The sequence below is a fragment of the Podarcis pityusensis genome (genome assembly GCF_964106645.2).
Source record: "Podarcis pityusensis genome assembly, chromosome: 7".
NCBI classification, from domain to species: domain Eukaryota; kingdom Metazoa; phylum Chordata; class Lepidosauria; order Squamata; family Lacertidae; genus Podarcis; species Podarcis pityusensis.
In genome coordinates, this window is record NC_138031.1 from 25438350 (window position 1) to 25461183 (window position 22834).

A 22834-nucleotide genomic window follows, 5' to 3' on the forward strand; every position below is an offset into this window, starting at 1 on the left:
AGTCAAGTCTGCATTGCCTACCATAATAAGTTGGCCATAGTGCATCTTGTGCATCGTCTGTGAGAATGCAAATCCAGACAAGTAACATCACTGTTTCAGATAGAGGACCGAATATGAAATAATCATTGCTAATCTGATAACTCTTTCCGTTCAGCTGAGTAGGGGTTATAGGAATGATTTCTCACATGGCAAAGGTATTTCCTCCCAACATGGTGATTAATACCTTTCCAGTAAAGCAGACTGAACTCCAGTTGCACAAGACAGGTGTCCTCGGTGCCCTCTGCCAAGAGTGGAAGTAGAGCACACCCAATCCTAATTCAACTGTCCTCTGCCCTCCTCTGCTTCTACAGAGTTAAGACACACCTGTGACTGAGTATGAACCCAAATCTCTTTCCTTTCCTTTTTTTCAAAGCCTCTGTGGGGAAACTGGTTTTTTTCCTTTACAGTACCCAAGTTTTCGTCTATCAGGTCTGAGCATGTCCTCAATGGCAAGGCTCATCTCTTTCATGTGTTCGGCTAGTTCTTACCCTAAGACAGGAAATTCAAAGACTCGTGGATTCCAAAGGGAAAGATTTAAACTTGTGCTGAAATCTGCAAGTGATAAATTTTGGCTGGATCACATTCCTGTATCAAAGAGTAGAGCAAATGAGGCATAGGCCCCATCTGCACTATACAGTAGTACCTCGGGTTAAGAACTTAATTCATTCTGGAGGTCCGTTCTTAACCTGAAACTGTTCTTAACCTGAGGTACCACTTTAGCTAATGAGGCCTCCCGCTGCCACCGCACCGCTGCCACACAATTTCTGTTCTCATCCTGAAGCAAAGTTCTTAACCCAAGGTACTATTTCAGTCTGTAACCTGAAGCATCTGTAATCTGAGGTAGCACTGTACATTTAAAGCAAATATCACACCACTTCAAACTGCTATGGCTTCCCTCAAAGAATCCTGGGAACTGTAGTTTGTAAAGGGTGTTGGGAGTTGTTGGGAGACCCTGATTTAAATCCCAGAGTTCCCTGGCAGATGAATTGTTAAACCACTCTGGGAACTGCAGTAAGGGGAACAGGGGTCTCCTAACAACTCTCATCACCCTTAACTAGTTAGTTCCCAACGTTCTTTGGTGATAACCATGACTATTTAAGCTGGTTTCATGCAGCTTAAAATGTAAAGTGCCGTTGGGGTAATAGCTAGAGCACTGGACTTAGCTGGGCAAAAATGGGGTTCAGACCTCTTCAGCCATTATACTTATGGGGTGGCCTCAACCAACCTACTCTCCACCAAATGTGGCCACCCCACATTACCAGCACATACACCCCACATACACAGGAACACAAGTCTTCCCAGAAAGTTCAACTGAAGGAATGGATAGCACCCCTCAAATGACTGATCTGATGTCCACATCTTTTCACCTATCACACAATTACCCAATGAGTGGTTTATTTGTAAATAGCTAAAAGATAACCCAAACGTTGTGGAAAGTACTACCAAGTTGCATTCCCCCCTTCTCTTGGAAAACACACACAAATTTCCAACTGAGCTCGCTCCTGGCTCCTGGTTTTTTTAAAATTCAATGAAGTGAGCACATTACCCAGTTTACTATGATGCAGTGCTTTTTCCAGTACAGGGGTACACATACCCCAAAACATTTTGTGAATCTAAGTTTGGCCTCATTGAGGGGCAGTATTTCAATATGAGTAGGAAAATGAGAGTACCCCTAAACATTTTTTTAAGGAAAAAAAGCACTGCTATGATGTAATGTACAACAAACCAAATTTCACACCTCCTCAAGTTTTTCTTTCCATTTTGGTATTTCACAACAAAATGACAAGATGATTTATTGTTGCATGTAGTTTGCTTTTCGGAACCTGTTGGATATATATGGTTAGTTTCAGTTCTTTATGTTATTGCCAAACCAAATGTTGGGCCATTTAAAGTCACTTTGGGGCATTTTTAAGTTGAGAGGCACAACATGCAAACTCTTTCTCTTCTCTGTGACAATAGTTCAGATTGAAGGGAATGTTTCCTGCCCTTTACTGCTGGTGAAAATTCAGTGCGTGATCACTTCACATTACACTACTGATATGAACAGCAGACTTTCGTACAGTTAATACCTGAAGAACCACGCAGTATTAAAAAACAATGCTGATCTTACTGAACGTAGCGGTAGAGGAAGCAAACATCTTTCCATTCATTTCTGCCAGTTCAGCCACTTGATACTCACAGACACTGCACGCTTCGTCCCTGACCTTTGTCATTTTGAATCCTAGGGCCAATATAACATTAAGGTCAGGACAGGTGCAGGCTTAGCAATAATGCTATTAACAAGACACTGGATGTCTCCAGCCCACCTTGTTTTAAATAGCAGCATTGATAAATAGGGACAGAAACCTCAACTAGACTACACAGTGCTCATATGACTATTTCCTAGGGATGATAAGTTTCCTTAGCAGTGCCACAGATTTTGGTGTACTGTACTCCCGCCGTTCGGTCCCAGCTCCTGCCCACCTAGCAGTTCGAAAGCACCCCTAAGTGCAAGTAGATAAATAGGTACCGCTTTATAGCGGGAAGGTAAACGGCGTTTCCGTGTGCTGCGCTGGTGCTGGCTCACCAGTGCAGCTTCGTCACGCTGGCCACGTGACCCGGAAGTGTCTTCGGACGGCGCCGGCTCCTGGCCTCTTGAGTGAGATGAGCGCACAACCCTAGAGTTGGTCACAACTGGCCCGTACGGGCAGGGGTACCTTTATCTTTACCTTACAGTAAACAAACCTTTAGGTCCATTCCATGGAGTGTGGTTTAAAAAACTGTCTTGCTGGCCTACACAAAAGAAAATGCCACCTTTGGCTTGCTTCCCTCCTCCCTTGTCATATACTAGTTCCCACCCATCTTTCCAGTGTTATGAGGTGTGCAAGTGAGAATTGCAGGCTTGCATTCAATCTGACACTCAATTATAGGGTTCAGTTGATGGCAAGTCCTGGGCACACACCAGCTTTTGGCACTCCAATAACCATTAACACAGACAAAAGAGATAAATCAGGAATAAATTCACTGTAACAAAAAGGGAATTAGCTTATTGTCTGAAAATGGAAATTAGCACATTTACTAAAAATAAATATAACCCTACAGTTCATTCTTATACCGTCTCAGAAATAAATCCTACTGTGTTCAGTGGGCTTTATGTTAAGTGCATACAGAGTTGCAGCTTAATTGTTGCTTATCTGACCACGCTCATCTTTTTGACACACTTTAAAACTCTTTCCTTTTTAGATACCTTACAAGAAAAGCATAGACTTGCTTATTAAAAACTATTCACATATTTACAAAATGAAAGCAGCCCAGACTGACAAAGTTACAAAACCATTTATTAAGCCCTTTTAAAGTTCGACTAACACACAAGACAAAAGTTTATTTTACACAATAAACATCCTGAACGGAACCACAAAGTGGCAACCTATTTTCACACTCCTAGTCCTACAATTATTTTCTCCTACAATGTGAATTTGGTAACAGCTTCAGGGATCAATTGCAGCATAATGTGAATTTCATTCACAGATAATGATGGGGTTAAGGTAGGTAGGCAGAACACATTGCCAAATGGGAGGATAAATTTTCTTGCAGGTAGAAAGTGCTGAAGCGTTTGTGCAACATTCAAAAATAATTGGGTAAATACATGTATGACATTCAATATTGACTATGCAAAATCTTTTGCACAACGTAGGGTAAGAATGAAGATGAACTATATCAAGATGTACCTTATAGTTCCTATCTGTGCCATGAAAAAGAAACAATCTTCAAATTATGCTTTCAGTGGAAGAAACAGACGAATTCCATTTACAGCAAGCTCCTACAGAGGTCTGCTTAGAAGAAAGTCTGATTTCAGTATAACTTTCTCTCAAGTAAATGCACATAGGATTCCTTCCTTGAGATCACGTCTCAGCGTTTCAGGGCCATCCATTTCCTGACATCAACTGCACGTTATTGCTCATCTGATTTATAGTGTTTTAATGATCTATAGCTTTAACAGCAAGTCAAACGCCTCGTTTGGACACACTGCTAAACCATGTTTTAGCATTACAAGCATGAGCCTCAACAAACATGGGGCTTGTGTGCTCTCCCAGCCACCTTCCAGCACTGCTGAGAAGTTCAGAAACTGTCATTTCCATTTTAATAATATTTTGCTGTGTTGTCCCAACCCAGAACAACCATGGGTAATCTTTATTATTATTATTATTATTATTATTATTATTATTATTTAAAAAACAAGCCATCTTCAGACCATAGTGATCATGGCTTGAAGCTGGCTTGCTCTAACACACCATCGTTAAGTTTAACCACATTTTGTGCTAAACTGTGGTTAGCCTGAAACTGGCAAAGCAGGAGAGGGGAGGAGGGAATGCAGAGGCCGATGCTCATTGAAACTTGTAACACTAAACTATGGTTTACAAAATGAAAACATTTTAACCTTCAAGTGCCTTCTTCCCAAATCCCCCGAACTGCTTTACAACTTGGGAATTCGAGGAGCAATTGGCTACGTTTGGAGAGCATTACTTAAGAGAAGTTCTCAGTAATTATGTGCCTTATTCTGGGATGCCACCTGAATTAACGCCATGGCTCCTTCCTTCCCTGTTAGCACTATTCAGTTATCTGTATATAAGATGGAAACCATAGCTGTAAATTGGCATAACCAACGAGGAAGGCACTGCTGCTGCACATTCTCCAACAAATTCCCAAGCAACCCCCAAGTGAATGGTAGCTGCTCCACATCAGCTAATGCTGGGATGGGGAACCTACTGTACTTTCATCAACCCCCAACTGCAGGGCCAATAATCACAGATGGGAGCTGGAGTAGAACACTGGGTGGTCACAAGTTCACCATCCTGCCCTGATGGAGTGCACTCCCCATCTCATTTTTCCAACACTGACTTCTGTGCTACAGTGGCCAGATTACAGATTAGGAGACTAGAACAAGATGCAGAATTGATTGTTTATTCAATAAATATAGCCCAGTTAGTGCCAGATGAGGCAAACAGTGCAGAAACTGTCACTTAATAAATGAAATTCTAGATACTATAACTTTTTTTTTTTGTACAAACAATATTCAACACTTTTTATAAACTCTCAGATGCTACTGAATTCCCAACACAATTCCATCAGGGGACTTTTACATAAACTGATTAAACACGCTACCGTTATATAAAAATAGAGATATGTATTGGGGTTTTACAAAACTTCACAGAGCTAAATCTGACACTTCTCTAAAAACGACGCCATCATAGAAAATAGTATTGTTAAAGGTAAAAAGAAAATACTCTATTGGAAACACTTTTTGCCCTAATTGCCCTGCTTCCTGGATTTATATATTTAAAATGAAGTCATCTGCATTTCTTTTCTATCTCGAGGTCAGCTGTGTACAAAGGATGGATATTTTTTGCAAGTTCTCTTCGGGTGGCTGATTGGGATGTTTTCCCATGATGTGCTTTTAAAAGACATTCTAATTATTTTTTAAAAACCCATTCCTAAAATTTAAAATGGTTAGCGTAAGATCTAAGGAATTAATTTTATAAATATCAAATCAAAAACATTACAGCAAATACCATGATCTGAGACAAAATACAGTTCTCCATTATAAATACCTGATAGCTATAAACATTTAAAAATCTCACACAATTTTGAAAATAGCAAGATATTAAATCCATTTGAAGAATATCTAATTTATTAGCGGTCCCCAAGTTGAGTAGTTGTATACATGGTGTGGGAGCTCAAGCTGAATTCATCAGACTCCACAATAATGTTTAATCTACCCTCATGCATCCTACTAGAGGTACTGGGGGCTGGGGCTGGGGCACAACTCAAATTGCCGTAACATACAGTCCTCACTACTCAGATCCAAGTTACACAACAGCAATTATTGTCAATAGCACCAACTATTTCTTAGTTTGTTGCACAACAGAGGATACATTGGATTAGTTTCTTCCTGCAACAGTGCAGTCATTAAAAGGCACTGCTTGGTATATGACTTCTTGCATAAAGTTTTAGAAGTTAATAATGTTACAGAATGCATTTATGTTAAAAGGGGTCATAGCACAGCATCAATTTCAAAGCCTGGTTAGATGTTCTATTCAATCCGCTAACCAAAAATACCAGTTTCATTATGCTGGTTTAATTGCCCCCTCCCCAATATTAATAAGAAGTGGTAGGATATCACTGCCAAACACACTGTGGGATGCTTCTTGGTAGCAAAAGAAAAGAACAAAAACTGTTCATTCTCTATTCTTCCGCTGGGAAAGAAGGGGAAGGAAAGGATGATCATCAGCTCACCCCTAAATAGGAAATCAAGTATACAAAGCTAGGAAAAATGGATATATTTGCAACAGTCTATCCCTGCAGAAAAGAGAGCAATGATATATCTAAGAGATTCAGATACTGAGGCACATTTGAGCTGAAGGTTTTTCAGGCAGATTTTATGGCTAGGTCAGGCCTCTCGGAAGAGTCTGCAACTAGAGGTTTCCTCATCCAGCAACTCAGGTTCAAATACCAATTGTAATATTAAGACATTCGCTTTCATTACTTAGTCACTGCTGTCATCGTCGTCGTCATCATCTGACATATCATTTAAAGGAAGCTTCGGTGGGTGACTGTAAGAGTCCGATCTCGTAGGCTGACATGTAGGCATCTCTCCTGTGGAAAGGAGGTCATAGCAGAAGTCGCAGATTCGCACAGGCTTGGAGGACTGACTGGGAATAAGAAACCTCTTTTCAGAGCAGGGCCCACATACAACAAATCCACATTTCCGGCAGTGGTGTCGACGATTGACGGGGGTGAATTTTGCTTTCTGGCAGCGCATGCATACAGTGGCTTCAGAATCAGGTACCCAAACAGCCGCGTGTTCATTACTGGGAGTCTTCCCGCTTTTGGAAAGCAAATCAGAAACACATTTATTTATGTGGTTCATCCATTCAGATTTCTCTGTGGCAGTAGCAGCATACACTGCAAAAGATTTAGTCGGGGTCTTGATAAGCCACCCATTCCGTAGATCCCCCTCATCCTGGATGGACTCAATAGTCACGTTTTCCAGTGGAATGATGTGCTGTTTGTTATATTTCTTCTTCTGGATGACAATGTTACCATACACAAGGATATCATTGAATAAGAAGAACTGCCTCGCTTTTGGTTTCTTCCGACACAGCTTCGTTAGTACTCCTTCACCAATCAGGACACGGCCTGGAATAGTCAGAGGCTGACCAGCGGCTCCAAAACAGTTTTCCACGATGCTTATTCGCCTAGTATTTGCTTCACTGTTTGCCAAGCGATCCACCATCTTTCACTAGTATCCTAAAACAAAAAGGAATAATGTTAGGTCGCTGCAGCTATTCAGCCAATTGCTGAAAATCAAGCAAGATGTTATCAGCATGCATTTTTCTGTCAGCTTCTCCTCTAGCAGCAGGTCCCACACCAAACCATTAAGCGTTTCCCTAACCCCCCCCCCCCAAGCGTAGAGAGTTATTTTAAATGACAGGGGGAATTTGGTGAGCATCACTGGAAAAGAGTGGGGAAACCCTTCCTTCCCAGTTTTTGCCACCCTCTTGCCTGTCTTTAAAGGAGGCCAGATTTCCATAGTGGCCGTTGCTATCTGACACCCTCCACAGCTGTGGTTTGCATTTTTCAACTAATCAACAGCTTAAGCAAGGAGACTAAACACCAGAATGAGCCAGTACCTCTCCTCTTATTTTGCTTTCCTACCAAGGAATAACAAGACAGTAAAAGGAAGGAGGGGCGGCTATTAGGCTGCTTTATAAAACTTTGCAGGATTTGAGCAATACAAGGCAACTTGATTGTCTTCAGATTTCTTCCAAGAGATACCATTTTAAAATTGTAGGTTCTCCATAATAACACTGCTTTATTCCATTGACCTGAGTGGTCTCTTGCTGCATGTCCTGCATATGTTCGTTTTAACTTTGTGGCCTTTCCACAACTATAACTTTTGATCTTTGTCATATCCAATTATTAGTTTTTCTAAGTCCCAGTTTAGAGATACAGTGGTGCCTCGCAAGACGAAATTAATCCGTTCCGCGAGTCTCTTCGTCTTGCGGTTTTTTCGTCTTGCGAAGTACGGCTATTAGCGGCTTAGCGGCTATTAACGGCTTAGCGGCTATTAACGGCTTAGCGGCTTTAAGAAAAAGGAAACAAACTCACAAGACGTTTCGTCTTGCGAGGCAAGCCCATAGGGAAATTCGTCTTGCGGAACGACTCAAAAAACACAAAACCCTTTCGTCTAGCGAGTTTTTCGTCTTGCGAGGCATTCGTCTTGCGGGGCACCACTGTACGTGGTGAGATGACTTGAGGATGAAAGCTACTGCGTACAAAAACAGCAAAAAAACAAACCATGAGCCAATACTGCTCATTTTAGGGAAGTTAACTCATCAGCACTGCACACTGAGTGGAAAGTCTTTTAACCTTTTGTCATGATACCCTTTCCCTAGAAATGTACTAGAAAGGCAGAATGCCAAATTGAAACTATGAAAACCACCACATTGTTCCACGTTTAAATTTCTAATATTGTTGTGCTAATCTAGCCACCTTACAACTTTATGATATTTTCAGCAGTAGGCAGCACCAGCTTTCTGAAGGCCACTACTTTAAATACTGTTGCGCGCACATCCCAATCCCTGAGTGGCAAGGGACTCCAGGGGTTCCAGTGCTCACCCAGGGTTTGGCTTCCTTAGAATAAGGGTCAATTGAGACTGTGGTGTTTTTAGGATGTGTATTATATATACATATATACAACCTGAGCACAGGGTTTGTTTGTTTTTCTTTGAAGGAGGCTCACAGCATTAACACTCCAGCAGATCTTGCTTCCCCTTTAGGTTTCCAGTGAAACCCCAAGTCATAGCTTTGGGTTCAGCACAGAGCAAGGCTAGCCTGTGTGTATCCAGCTTCTGGTATCAGCCAAACTCTCTCTCTTTTTCTCTCTCTCTCTCTCTCTCTCTCTCTCACACACACACACACACACACACACACAGAGCCACCTTGACATATCGTTCTGCATTCTATAATGACATGGCATTAGTTCAGATTCACAAATGAAGTAAATTCAGTTTAACCTAATGTCTGTTATTTAAAAAGCAAATGCAAACAAGTCCTCTTCACATGCGCAGAGCTAAGCTAATACCCCTAGGCAATAATAAACCAACTTGCATTTAAAAATTAAAAGCATGCACCCAAACTGACCTTTGCTCAAGGGAAAAAAGAAGCTACAGAAAATTCTCCTTCCAGAGCAGATATGTGAAGTCCCTTGTATACTTGGTCCTATTACATTTAAAATATACAGATGACAGCCCAGGGCCCTAGTTTCTAGGTTTCTAACTATGCACTTGCCAAAAATAGCTCCTAAGGTGTGGGTGAAATCCATTGTCATGGCAAAACTCTCTGCTATACAGCTATATCTATACATTAAAAATAAGTACCTACATGAAAACAAGAGGCATGCCTAATCCATTCTTTAGCAGGTTAGTACCTAGTCCAGGATTCCTCAAACTTGGCCCTCCGGATGTTTTGAGACTACAATTCCCATCATCCCTGCCCACTGGTCCTGCTAGCTAGGGATCATGGGAGTTGTAGGCCAAAAACAGAGAGCCAAGTTTGAGGAAGCCTGACCTAGTCAATATGCAGGAGAAGTGGAGGAGAGTGCACAAGCACAGTGCTTGCTGCAGCATGTTCCCATTGCACTAAAATGACAGTTAGCACCATGGTAGGGAGCTGGAAGTGGCTGGAAGTCTGGATCGTGAGTTCCTCCACTCTCCATAGGTCAACTTTGACAGCAGGCAAGGCTGCCACCTGTCAATCACTTAACATCATAATTATGCCCACCTGTCAAAAAGAGTTGCTGTAACTGCCAATCAGCTGATTGGCAGTTACAATGAGCTCTTCTGAAGTCCATTTATATGTGTGTCTTGGATTCCAACCATTTCTTCAAATGGACCCCAAAGAAGTTTACAATGAATTCCTTGAAAGGTGCCTGGGCCTGTCAATGAAAGTACAATCAATGTATCTAGTCGCATTCCTTCACTTTGCAATCATAATTCATGAACATTTACGGAGAGTCTGGAAATTTACCTTGTGTTCTTATATCAATGCTCAACTTATCATGCAAATCTTGTTCTAAGATACACCAGTGTTATAAAGAAGGCTTATTACAGCAAACAAATGTCACAAATTGGCTTTTAAAATGTTACTTGACAGTGCTGGATCAGATTCACTATCATTCACATTTAAAAGGACTTAGTTAATAGAGTCACTGAATTTAGCCATCAGGGCTACAGAATCAAACTTCATGTCAGAAATTAAAACTTTTACACTTACTTGTTGCGGGAATAAGAAATGGGAAAACAAAACAGGAACAGTGACCTGAATCCAAGTATCACTTCCTAAAGAGATATACATAGCCAAATAAGTGCATAAAATCAGCCCTTGAGGTGGACTTCCACTATCAGCTATGGCAGTCAAGTCTGCCTCTTTTAAATAATTAAAAAGCACAATTTGTGCATGCATCTGTATATGGCTAGATTGCATGTTACTTTAATACTAAGTTATAATTATATTAATTCCATTTCCACAAAATGTGACTATGTAGTCCCATGAAGCTACAGGAATCAGTAAAAATGCTTGCTCAGCCATGAAGTTCAGCAAGTGACCTTGGTCCTCCCACTTCCTCTCAGCCTAGCCTACCTGCCAAGGTTATTGTGAGGGGGCAGGGGGGAGAGAATGAGAATGAACTATACATACTGCCTTGAGGTCTTGGAAAGATGGAACAGTATAATAAATTAAATTAAAAGTAGATGTGAATCTGTCAGAAACTCTGTTAGACTAAATATCTCAAGATGTGCCCTCTAACCTTATGGAATAAAGGTAAAGGGGCCCCTGACTGTTAGGTCCAGTCGCAGACGACTGGGGTGGCGGCGCTCATCTCGCTTTACTGGCCGAGGGAGCCGGCGTACAGCTTCTGGGTTATGTGGCCAGCATAACTAAGCCGCTTCTGGCGAACCAGAGCAGCACACAGAAACGCCATTTACCTTCCTGCCGGAGCAGTACCTATTTATCTACTTGCACTTCATGCTTTCGAACTGCTAGGTTGGCAGGAGCAGGGATCAAGCAACGGGAGCTCACCCCATCATGGGGATTCGAACCGCCGACCTTCTGATCGGCAAGCCCTAGGCTCTGTGGTTTAACCCACAGCGCCACCCGCGTCCCTTATGGAATAATGGAAAGGAATAATCTATGCTAAATTATAAATTTAGAATTCTTTCTGTGGGCTATTTTATTTCATAAAACATTTTATACTACCTTTCATCCTTAAAAAGAAAGGCAGTTTATAACAAAACATCAATGCAAATAAAAAGCACATTAAACTAGATAAATTAACACATTTAAAAGCCTGGTGCAACAAAAATTTCTCAACCTCCCACCTAAAGGTTGGTAGAGGCAGGGCCAGTCTAGCCTTCTTTGGAAGAGAGTTCAACAATCATTGAGCTGCCCAGGAAAAGTCATCCCTGCTAAATGCACCTGACTTGGTGGTGGAAAGCAAAGCCTTTGGTCTGATCCAGCATGACTCTTATGTTTTTATGTTACATCAGTTAGGTCTTCGACAATAACCAGCTTTACATAATCTGCTATTGCTGTCGTAGGACCTGCGGGATTTCCTGGGAAGATTCCCTCAGCATTACCCACAAGAAGATTGCTATTCATTGAAGACTTTGCAACAGTACAAACACTATGCTATAACAAGCTCATGATTCTCAGCTGACTTAATCTTCCGTGCAAGAGACAGCCTTTTCTTAAATAATTTTACCCAATGATGATTTAAACATAAAATTATTCCGTATGCTGCAGAGCCGAGGCATGATGCTAACTAGATCGGCACATGAAGCAATTGTATTTTGCCCCCAGTTGCCATACCATGTTTTAAAAACAAAGTACAGCAAGACATTTTACTGTTTCACATGCAGAGCAATGAGACTACATGTGAATTTCATATCAATATATCAATTTTACTGTACATTGTTTGCATTCTGGAATGGCAAGCCCATTACTAAACGTCTCCTTAAGAGGATCTTTCAGGAAAGCACATTCATCAGTTATGCACCCCATCCAATCAATGCCATCACAGCCCTTTTTCTGTACCTCTAACTCCTTTACTGCCAAATGACATACACTGCCAAATGACATACATACAGTCCAACAACTCACTAGGTCAACTGAAATGATTTAGTCCTCACCAGACTAGTGTCTGGAGAAACAGGGTAGTCTTTGAAAACATAGAAGATGGTCATTCTAGTGTAAATTCTTATCCTACTGGACCAACCCATCCATCCATGACAGGATATATTGGTTACTCTCAATGCTGAGAGCCTGGATAGGCATCTCACGTATTTTCTCTGTCTGACCCAATAATTATACATCCCTCAGAATAAGGTTAGATCATACTTCCCATACAAATAAATTAATTGGTAAAGCATGCAGCAAGCTTAATGCACATATGAAAATAAATAGTGGCATCACCCAAACATTTGTTATTTGGATTTGAAAAAAATTCAAAGTGACATGGCATCTAATGCTTTTGCTCCAATATGTTTTGTTGTAATTTTCACTTTTTGTAAACTAAAACCGGAGGTTGGAATATAAACCACCCAAATAAATGAAAAAAAGAAAATGTAAATAACTAGTTAAAATGTTCTGGAAGTGAACTAACTGTACCGTGAAGAACAGAATTCAAGCTACAAATGCAGCACACTGAACAATTTTGATGATGTGGAGGAAGTCCACGTATTTAACCACAAGAACTCGAGTTAGATTCACTATACTGCTAAATTTATCCAGCTGTTACACTATTCGCTTTTACTCGGTGATCCCACCGCATAGTAAAGCATTTACTGTAAAATGTTTCAGTTCTGTCCCACAACCCTCACCCATTACTTCTCACAGTTGACACTGCATCTTTCACTGTGCTTCATGGAAAACTTTAGAGATGCAAGGTGAATCTAATAATCAGGTGCATGCATACTGCTTCCAAAGTCAGTATATCAGAAGAGTGTTGCCAAATCATCAGTCTGTTTGCCCCAGATAACCCTGGTTTCCTTACATCTGAACCAGCACTAACCATACTTACACAAACCCTAGGATGTTTCAAACACTCTGTTTGCAAAGCTAGTTAAAACTGGTTGCACAATTTTCTTAAAGTTGTGCCCTGTCTGTGAAAGGTGTTAGACAGCTCACCAACACTTTAAAAAGATGGTGTTCTCTCTATGAATATAAAAACAATGAGCAACTGAAAATGCATAATACAGGCAGCATGAGTTATTGGACAGATGCAGAACACATAGACACACATCAAGGATTTAAGTGTCTTTTAAAATGACTATGTTATTAATTAAAGATCTGCTTGACATCGGACCAATAGAATTACACTGGTTTCTTGACTTTATATAAAACAAATCATGCTACTTCAAAACAATATCCATAACATAGAAGAGGGGAAGATTTTGAACTGGCATGGTGATCCTCTGAATCAAAAGAGTATCAGGAAAGTATAAAGCTGTTTACTGCATATTGTGTTTACCTTGATTACGAAACTAGTGTCTCCAAGTGTGGAATCAATCGTCCTGCCAAGGAGACATTTAGTACAAAAAGATCCTTAAGGAGATGAATCCTGCCTCAGTGCAGCTGAGGTTTGGCATTTTACAATCACTGCAGCCACTTCCAATGAAGAAACCTCCAGAGGACTCTTGGATAAAGATAAAGGTCCGGTTCTTTGCAAAAAGGAGTTGCTGCTTTATCCTAATGTTGGTTTATTGTTAGTTTTAGGAAGGCACCACTGTTTCTTGTGCTTTCTTTCATGCAATGTCAATTTCAGAGGAATGCCCTAGCCCAAGACCAGCGGCATACTATACACAAGCAACACAGATGGGTCTGGATTGGTGGAGTTGGGGGGCACAAAAGGTAGAACAAGCTAAACTGGGAGGAGGAGTTGAGATGTTTTTGTATAAATATCCACAGGATACCAAATAGTTTTCTCTAGATTATGCTATCCTTATTCCTAAAGAAAATAAGAAAGACCAAACTTTTCTTGCTTTACGTTTAAATTAAGTCCAAACTTTCCCGCCAGACACAGCTGTAATTAATTAGCAAGGTTTCAACACACAATATCCTCTGCCCAACAGGACCAAAGTAAACTAAACCTATCTAAATTATGCCGCATCTCACAACAGTTGCAGCCCACTAGGAATGACAATGTCACTCTTCCTCCTTTGATAAGTAGATACGACAGCCTGACTCAGGGTGCTTTGTTATTGTTCAATGACCACTTCAAGAGCACACCTTGTTTGTATAAGAGACACAGCTAACTGAACTGGCCATGATCTAAACTTAAATTTGGATTACTAATCATCACAAAAGTGCATGCATTCAGAAGATTAGCTAGCCAGCAACTGATTCATGAATCTCTAGGCAACTCAAAATAGATAAGAAGGTTAAGCCACTCTGTGTTACTCTGGAGCATTAAATCGGGAGTGTACTCATTAACAATTATCAGTCTGAGAGGTTATACGGAAAGGAGATGAAATCTGAAGCAGCCACTGTCAGCAAGGAAGTCCTAAGCTGCAAAAGACAAATGTGCAACAAAAGAAAGTGAAAGAAATAGGTAAAACTACATCAAAGAATTTAATCCTTTGGAAAAGGATGCCAGTAGCAACTGAATATAGAGAAATGCTTATTAAAAATAGGTGCAGTATGGCTCCTATTTTCAGCCTTGTGGCCATAGGCAACAACAGATTGCATGTAAGTGAGTATTGAGTAAGCAGCCCAGGTGGATGGAGTACTTTGCTCCATCTCTGCACCCAGCAGAGAAAGCAAGCAGGCTGTTACAGGAGAGAAGCCCCCTCAGCTGCACCCAGCACAGAGTTCTTGCCCTCTCCTTGCCAGTGCCCTATGGGCTAAAAAATTTTTGCAGCATACTTCTGCACACGGTCCATAACTCAAAATGCAAGTCAGCATTCTCCATATTTTAAATACCTGTGTCTCCAACACCAAGTGCAAATTTCTCTATCCAACCAGGAATCGCTTCAGAAAATGTGGTTCACTCTTAATTGCATAGGCAAGAGAGACAGAAAAAGGTGACTCACAGTCCTCTACCGCAAATCTACAAGCAAAAAGTTTTTGTTGTATTTTTACTAATAAGTAATTTATTGCCTTCTTTCTATCCAAATATGAGCCCTACCCATGGAGGTGTCCATTAATTAAATGGCAGAGAATAGGAGGTTCCCTTACTGGAGGTAAATAACAAGAAAATGAATTTGATAACATTTATTGATTGCACATGCAAAGTAGCACGTGCAATCAATAAATGTTTTTGAATTCATTATCTTCTTATTTACATCCAGTAAAATAACTTCCTAATTTCCCCTACACTACCACCGTGAGAAACTAACACCACATTTTAAAAAGAAAAATGTGCCACTGGAAATACCTTTTAAGCTGCCACTTGAATAACTAATATAACAGAAATTGTTGCATGATCTAACAGCTTTCATTCCTCTTTGAAGTATATTACTAACTCAGGAAAGGAGGTATCTAGTTATAAAGAAAGTGGCAGCATGCTCTCAAAAGCCTTGATAATTTTGTACGTTTTGGCTTCTAGTCTCCATTTTCCCATAGTGCTAAATCAGGTGCAGAAAAAGCACACACAAATGTGACAAGCATGCTTTAATCCTCACAGCAACCAAATAAACTTAATGGAATGAGTCTACTGAAAGCTTCTGGAATGTAGTCAATGAATACTGATGAAATTCTTAATCTGAGGTTCGAGGCAAGAACACAGAAGCTTATCTTGCCAAACATATTTAGAAAGTCAGGGTTTTAGTCAATATTTGGAATGTAGCCACTTTTCTTAATAATATTTACTTTACATAGTAGCCAAAGGGAACCGAAAGGCAAGCCGTATCACTTTAGAAATTATCAACATTAAAACAACTTACACAGTTGGCAAAATGCAATGCTGTGTGAGCGACTGCTACTCTGTAATGAAACTTCCCCTTCCTCTTCTCCCTTTGTAGTTCAGTCCTCCCCTCTGGCAGGGTCCACCCTCTGGTGAAGTTTTGTGGGCGCATGTGGGAGTTGCAGGAGGGAGGCGAGGAAGGTGTCTGTTCAGCTCACAGACAAGACACAAGTGGATGTCAGAGTGGAGGCTGGTATATCAGGGCAAATGGGGCTCTGGCCCACTAACCTCAGCCTGCCCTCGCCCTGTCCGCGCTTTGCTACTTACAACCAGCACAGGGGACGGCACTGCCTTTCAGCTTCCTTGCCTTTAGCTGATGCCTTTGTAGAACTCAACAGGGAAGAGGCTGGGGACAAAACTCGAACAGCTGGCTCTGCCTGTCATTGACTCCAGCTCCTGTTTGGGCTCTCTGCCTTCCACCCTACCAGACATAAGAGGCATCAGCCATTAATGGATGTCACCTAGTATTGGGAAGAGATGTGTTTTCTTTTTGCTGCCTTAAAGGCTTAACCAACCCCTCTGAGCCTTTGGGTCACTGTCTAAAATGAAAATGTACCGTACTTTTCCGTGTATAACACGCCCCCATGTATAAGACGCTCCCTATTTTGGGAAACTCAAAATTAAGAAAATGGGGGGAGATTGCCCCCGTGTATAAGACTACCCCCCCTTTTTAACATTATTTTTTAGTTTTAAAAAAACCCTAGTCTTATACACAGAAAAGTACGGTATGTATTTATATTAGAAACGCAAGAGGATCTGTTTTATTAATAGACAAATTCATGGAGGAAAGCGCTACCAATGGTTACTTAGCCGTGATGGCTACATAATACGTCCACAGTTGTAATAGTAATGCTTCTGAATACCAGTTGCTGGAAACTGCAGGAGGGAAGGGGAGGCTGCTCTTGTGCTCATGTTCTGCTTGCTGGTTTTCCCCAGGCATTTGGTCGCTCACTGTGAGAACAGGATGCTGGTCTAGAACAGGATGGGCCAGTGGCCTGATTCAGCAGACTCTTTATGTCCTTAAAAAGGCAAGTCTTTGCTCCCCAATGAAACTAAATTTGGTGCTCTTAGGGCTGGGGCCCCCAAATCTTTGATGCGGCGGCCGCAACAAATTTTGCTTTTTCAGCTCTGATGTTAACAGACCTAACAAAGCTCTTTCACTTCTCAACAAGTTCATTAAATACAAAAATGTATTTCTGGAATCTTATGGCAGCACAGGACCCATTTTAACAACACGGGTTTGTTTCAGATAAATCAGAGCGATGTTGGCTCTGTTTTGTCTTTTAAAAACTTCTCCTGACAATTGGTCATATTCAGATTATTATATCTCTGCTTAATTAACAAATATGTTCAAGCCTTTTAACCTTCACATGCAGCCCCTTCGCTCCTCATATAAATTAAGTCTCAAATTAATAATTAACTGGGAAAGTATGCCCACCACGTTCAGAACAAGTCAATAGCTCACATATAAGTTAGATATTTATTTGAGATCCCAACTTGTTCTGAACCAGGTAACCATAATTTTCCATTTCTGATTATGTGGTAAACTACAGATAACTGTAGACTTCCAGGTTTGACTGCTGCAGTCAGAGAAGGAAGAATGGAAGGGGTTGTATGCTTTGGCAAAATGTTTGCAGCTTATTAAGCCAATATATGATAGTCCCAAACAGGTTTGTAAATGTGTGCAGTGATTTCTGCAGTCATTGCATAATTTAAAAAATCACATAATAGGAGGAAGCACATAATTTTTTTATCTCTACGAACAGGATTTTAGCTGCCAGAACAAACAAATCATAAGTGTACAAACATGTTCAAATAAACAGCTAACACAAAAGCCCAAATGCAAGTATAAGAATTCCTTCCTGTATTCCTCCAGGAAGATTAACCAACTAATGCATGCTCTCATGGAATTCAAGACATCATTTCAGGTTTGTGACAATTCAAGAACAAATCTTTAGTTCTATTGTTAATATATGCCCAACTGGAATGCATGAGCCTTAAAATCATCCACTCCCTCTATGCTTCCTGTGTGGCTGTGTAAAGACTGCAACCATTGGCTTGTTTGTCACTAGATCTGGCAAGACAACATTTATAGGACATGCTTTTACTATTTCATGCCTCCTTTCTCTAATTTTCTTGCTTTTTGTATATTGTATGAACATATGAACACTCTTAGTTGTGGCTTTTCATCTTTTACATAAGACTTTCCCCTTTTTTGTTTTATAAGGGAAAAACTTATAGGGGGGGCTTACGTAAAAGAGTTCAAAAACTTCATCTGAACCAAGACTTCTACATGTAGTCACAGCAGCCTTGCCTGCCTGGTGCCCTCCAAATGCTCTGGACTACAACTTCCATCAGGTCCAGCTGCCACAGTTGTGTTGGCTGAGGCTACTGGTGGTTACAGTCCAAAACGACTGGAGGGCACTAGGTTAGGAAATGCTGACCTACATCCTTCCAAGATTTTGTGGGCTAACAAGCAAAGAAACTTTTGTGGGAGGAATATGAAGTACTTCACATACTGATTTTGCGCTTAAGTCTTTTTTAGAAATAAGGAAAACATAAATATGACAAGAGCTCCTATCAAAACACAGATGAAGAATTTTACACTACAGATTCAAGGCCACCTACATGAACAAGATCAAAACTCATGACTGTGAATGCTGGGATGAAAAATTAATAACCAGGACTGGCCTAAGATCTCAGCTGGTGAGAAAGCCAGTTACACCTCCGTACATGCCAGCATTCATTTCCTGAAAAGGAAATGTCAAATGTATTATGTTCAAGATACATAGGTAGTAGAGAAAACACATCCATTGTTAAACAGGGATCGAAAAAGCCTCTTTGGGTAGCAGCCTACCAATATATGGGTAGGTTATGAAGTGAACTGGATATATTTCCCTCCACAGATACATTGGCAAGCATTCGGCATTTCGCTGCTGAACTATGAACAGAAGTATTTACTGTATTAAATTTATATCCTGCCTGTCCTACCAAAGGAGCTGAGAGCGGCAAGCACACCAGCAATAAAAACATCTAAAAACAATTCCAATACAGATGCAGACTGGGGGAAAGGCCTGCTTAAAAGGCTTGTTGGAAGAGGAAGGAATTCAGGAGGTGCCAAAAAGCCAACCAAAGTGCCACCTATTATTTAATGGGAGGACATTCCAAGGGGCAGGTGCCGCAGTTCTAGAGGCCCAATTCCTATACAGTGTGGAATGGACCTCCTGATAACATGGTATTTGCAGGAGGCCCTCAACAAAAGAGCACAGTGACTATATAAGGAGTGAGACAATCCTGGTCCCAAGCCGCACCTTTAAAACTGGAAGGGAGGGAGGGAAAAAAAGAAAAAATACCCGAATATAAGTCGCTCCATTCCTCGCTGCTCCTGGCTACATACTGGGGGGGGACGGGACCGCACTGTGTTGCCAGCGGCCTTTCCCCTTCTTTGCTCTCTCCCTTCCTGGCCTTGGGGGAGAGGCCGCACTCCTGGCGCTGTTTGCCCTGCGCTCCTGGCTGCAAGGTTGGGAATATAAGCCACACTTTATAACTTTTCACGGTTGGAATTTGGGGAAAAAGTGAGGCTTATATTCAGGCCAATATGGTATATAGCTTTATACACCAAAATCAACACCTTGAAAGTAGTCCAGTAGCTAACTGGCAGTCATTGCAATTAATTCAGAGGTGTAGCATGGTGGAGATACCCTGTAGCTGTCATATTTTGCATTAGTTGAAGCTTTCAGATCAACCTCAAGGGCAGTCCCACCTGCAGTACTTTGCAGTAATCCAACCTGGAGGTTACACGTACATGGATGACAGTGCTCAGACTATCCTGATTCAGGAATGGCTGAAGCTGGTGAAAGGAACTCCTAGCCACCTAGGTCACCTGGGCCTCTTGCAGCAAAGATGCATCCAGTAACAGTCCCATACTATAAAACCACTCTTTCAGGGGGAATACGACTCCATTTAGGGAAGACAAATTATATGGATTCAGGAATCACCCATCCACAGCACTTCTGTCTTGCCAGGATTCAGTCAGTTTGTTGGCCTTCATCCAGCTCACCACCAAGTCCAGGCACCACTCCCGGGCTTACATGGCCTCTCCTGGTTCAGATGTTAGAGAGCTGGGGATCATTAGCATACTGATGACAGCTCACCCCAAATCTCCTAATAACCATTCCCATGACTTCATATATATGTTACACGACACTAGGGACAATATGATACCCTGCGGCACCCAAACTGCACAACTGTTAGGGGGCCAAAAGACAATCACCCAATGCTATATGAAACCAACCCTGGATAAATATACGTAAGTCACAGCTAACTAATGCATAGAACCATAGAATTGTAGAGCTGGAAGGGACACTGACGGTCACTGTTACTGAAGAATGGATGAAACAGTTTTCTGCAGAAAAATAAAGCACATCACTGCCCCCACATCACTGAGTGCTGCACCTACTATCACTTCTGAAGCCCTGCCAGCTTGTGCTGGCCAGTCCAGAAGGTGAAAGGAACTTGCTGCTGCTTCTTTTGCTTCACACAGCTTTTCTCTTTAAATTCCCCCTTCTATATTCCTACATGGAAGGAATTAGTTAAGCCAATTTCAGGGAGGATGGAGCATTCTGACCTGGAAAAAAGGGACATTGAATCTATCAGATCCAGGGCTGCCCCTGTCCCACCCCTGCCCCAGGTCATCCCACTTTAGGGCTTAATGCCAGCTACTGTTGGCAAAAGAACCACCACTGGCAAAAAAAAGAGAAAAGAACCACCAACTGAAGTTCTATGCACATGGAGCCATCTGCATGCATAGGAGGGATCTCAACAGTCCTCTATCAGCCAGGTTCTTCTCCACCAGTGGAGGTGCCTCCCCTCCTTCCTAACCCTCTCTAATCAGCTGATCTGTAAGACTGCACTGCAAAATATTTACACAAATAAAAAAACAAGGTCATCTGAATGTAAATATGGAAAAAGAAAATGTACTGGCTAGTTTGAAACTGTTAGGTCTCATGGCCATCAATATAAGAAACAGTAGCTGACTGGACCAATATATTCCAATATAAGTTACAACAGCAGAAAAAAAATAATATTTTCAGGTAACATATTTATCTTACCTGATAACAGAAAGCAATTTTTTATAAAATCTGAATAATGTGGGGGGAAAGGCTTTAATCACTTCAATTGACTTACCACTTCAATAGACTTATCACAATCATTATTGTTTAAAAGCCATGTTTAGCACTGTGTGACTTTACACCTATAAAACTGTTTGCCTCATTTTTAAGTGTTAAGACTTGTCTGTGTTGTCAATAGCAATTTTCACAAGCTGCACTGAGTGCTCTTTTAAGGGAAAAGCAGGTATGGGTTTGCTAAATAAATAAGCAAATGAAATCCCAAATGCAGACAGGTAACACAAAAAAAGAACCAGCCCTTCTTATTTCTGTAGCAGCTAACAGAAAGTTGGCACCCTCTCCAGGATGCCATGGCATTAGAAACTTAAAACAAAAAACCACTGGCATGAACAACATCTCAGCCAAGCCCAGCCTATCAGAAGAAAACTTAGGAGAGCTAACTTCCTTCCAACCGGAATCCACTTGCTTTGCTAACCCTTGTTGACAGTCACAGGAAGTTCCCTGCCTTCTGATGCAAAACAATCACGCACCATCACGAAACTCGCCCGGGAAAGAGGGGAAACGCAACACACGCAACTTTTGACAGGCAGCCTTTAAAAGCAAAAAGACCCCCGCAACCCAATAAAAAATAAATCTCATAAATAGGGTATTTTAAAAAAACAAAACAAAACACTATTATTCCAGTGCGAGAATAAAAGAGAAGAACTGAGCGGGAAGCCTATTTTCTCTGGAGAAGTGGGAAATGATTTCCGTTTTGTTTACTGAGGGAGGGGAAGGTGGGGCGACCACATACGCCTCATTTTACCCCAAATCAATGGCACGCTGAAGAGTGGGAGGTGCGCACACTCCCCCCTGCACACACAGGCATCCACGGGGTGCCAATTAGGCTGCAGCCACTTGATCTCAGCCCCACACTGAACGCAGAAGGGGGGCGGCCACTTCTCACTTTTGCCAGAGTTTGAGGGGGAAAGGAGCTTCGGCTACCACTACTTTCGGAAAGTGTCACTTAAAAGGGGAACCGGTTTAAATTTTAAGACTCTGGGAGGCCGCCACGTCCCCTCCTCTCTCCTTTCACGCAGCCGCCCTTTGCTGCTGCCAGGCAGGGGTCCCCCATCGGTGCCAAGTCGTGTGCCGCCGCCTGTGCGCGACGGAGTCAGGGCGCGCCCGAAACCCACCGCAAGCCCAAACACACGGCCCCGACGGCGCCTGGGACGCCGGCTCCCAATGGGCAAAGCCGGAGCCGCCTTTCCTCCGGCGGGAGGTTCCGCGGGGCCGCCCCTAAGTCAAGGGACGCCGTCCGGGTCTTTGTGGGGCGCCTCCTTCTTCCCCCTTCCCCGCACCGCCGCCGTCCTCGCTCCCCAGAACAGACGGGATCCCAACATGGCCGCGGATCCGCCAGGGACCGGGAGGAGAAAGTTTCCTCCGCACCACCTCCGCCGGCTCTCGGCTTCGCCCCGAAGGGGGACGGCGGGCTGCTCTCTCTCCCCGCGCCCCCCTGACCCGAGCGCGCCGCTTACTGAGAAACCGAAGCGCGCCCTCCCTTCGCTCCGCTTCCCAGGTCCGCAGCTTGTTGCTTCTCGCTCTCCCTCGGTTTCCTTCAGCCGCCGTTGCTAGTCGGGCTACTGCCGCCGCTGCCCCGCCCGCCGCTCGTGCGCGTTCACACACA

General features: G+C 42.2%; 1 protein-coding gene across 3 annotated transcripts; it reads right to left on the minus strand.

Moving 5' to 3' along the window:
• Positions 1-3335: 3335 nt before the first annotated feature.
• On the minus strand, positions 3336-22834 carry PLEKHF2 (pleckstrin homology and FYVE domain containing 2). Of its 3 annotated transcripts, XM_081013890.1 has the most exons (3): positions 22686-22807; positions 9862-10015; positions 3336-7326 (listed from the first exon to the last, which is right to left on the minus strand). In XM_081013890.1, exon 3 carries the CDS (start codon positions 7310-7312, stop codon positions 6563-6565), a length of 750 nt encoding a protein of 249 aa, XP_080870016.1. In that variant the 5' UTR covers positions 7313-7326; positions 9862-10015; positions 22686-22807; the 3' UTR covers positions 3336-6562. The 3 variants fall into 3 exon arrangements, with proteins under 3 accessions (XP_080870016.1, XP_080870015.1, XP_080870017.1); XM_081013889.1 differs by lacking the exon at positions 9862-10015 and having other exon boundaries at positions 22686-22834; XM_081013891.1 differs by lacking the exons at positions 9862-10015; positions 22686-22807 and adding an exon at positions 22344-22640.

What these genes read in the sequence shown, in the direction of transcription:
- PLEKHF2 (XM_081013889.1), bottom strand. Translation starts at nt 7,312, where the DNA reads ATGGTGGATCGCTTGGCAAACAGTGAAGCAAATACTAGGCGAATAAGC.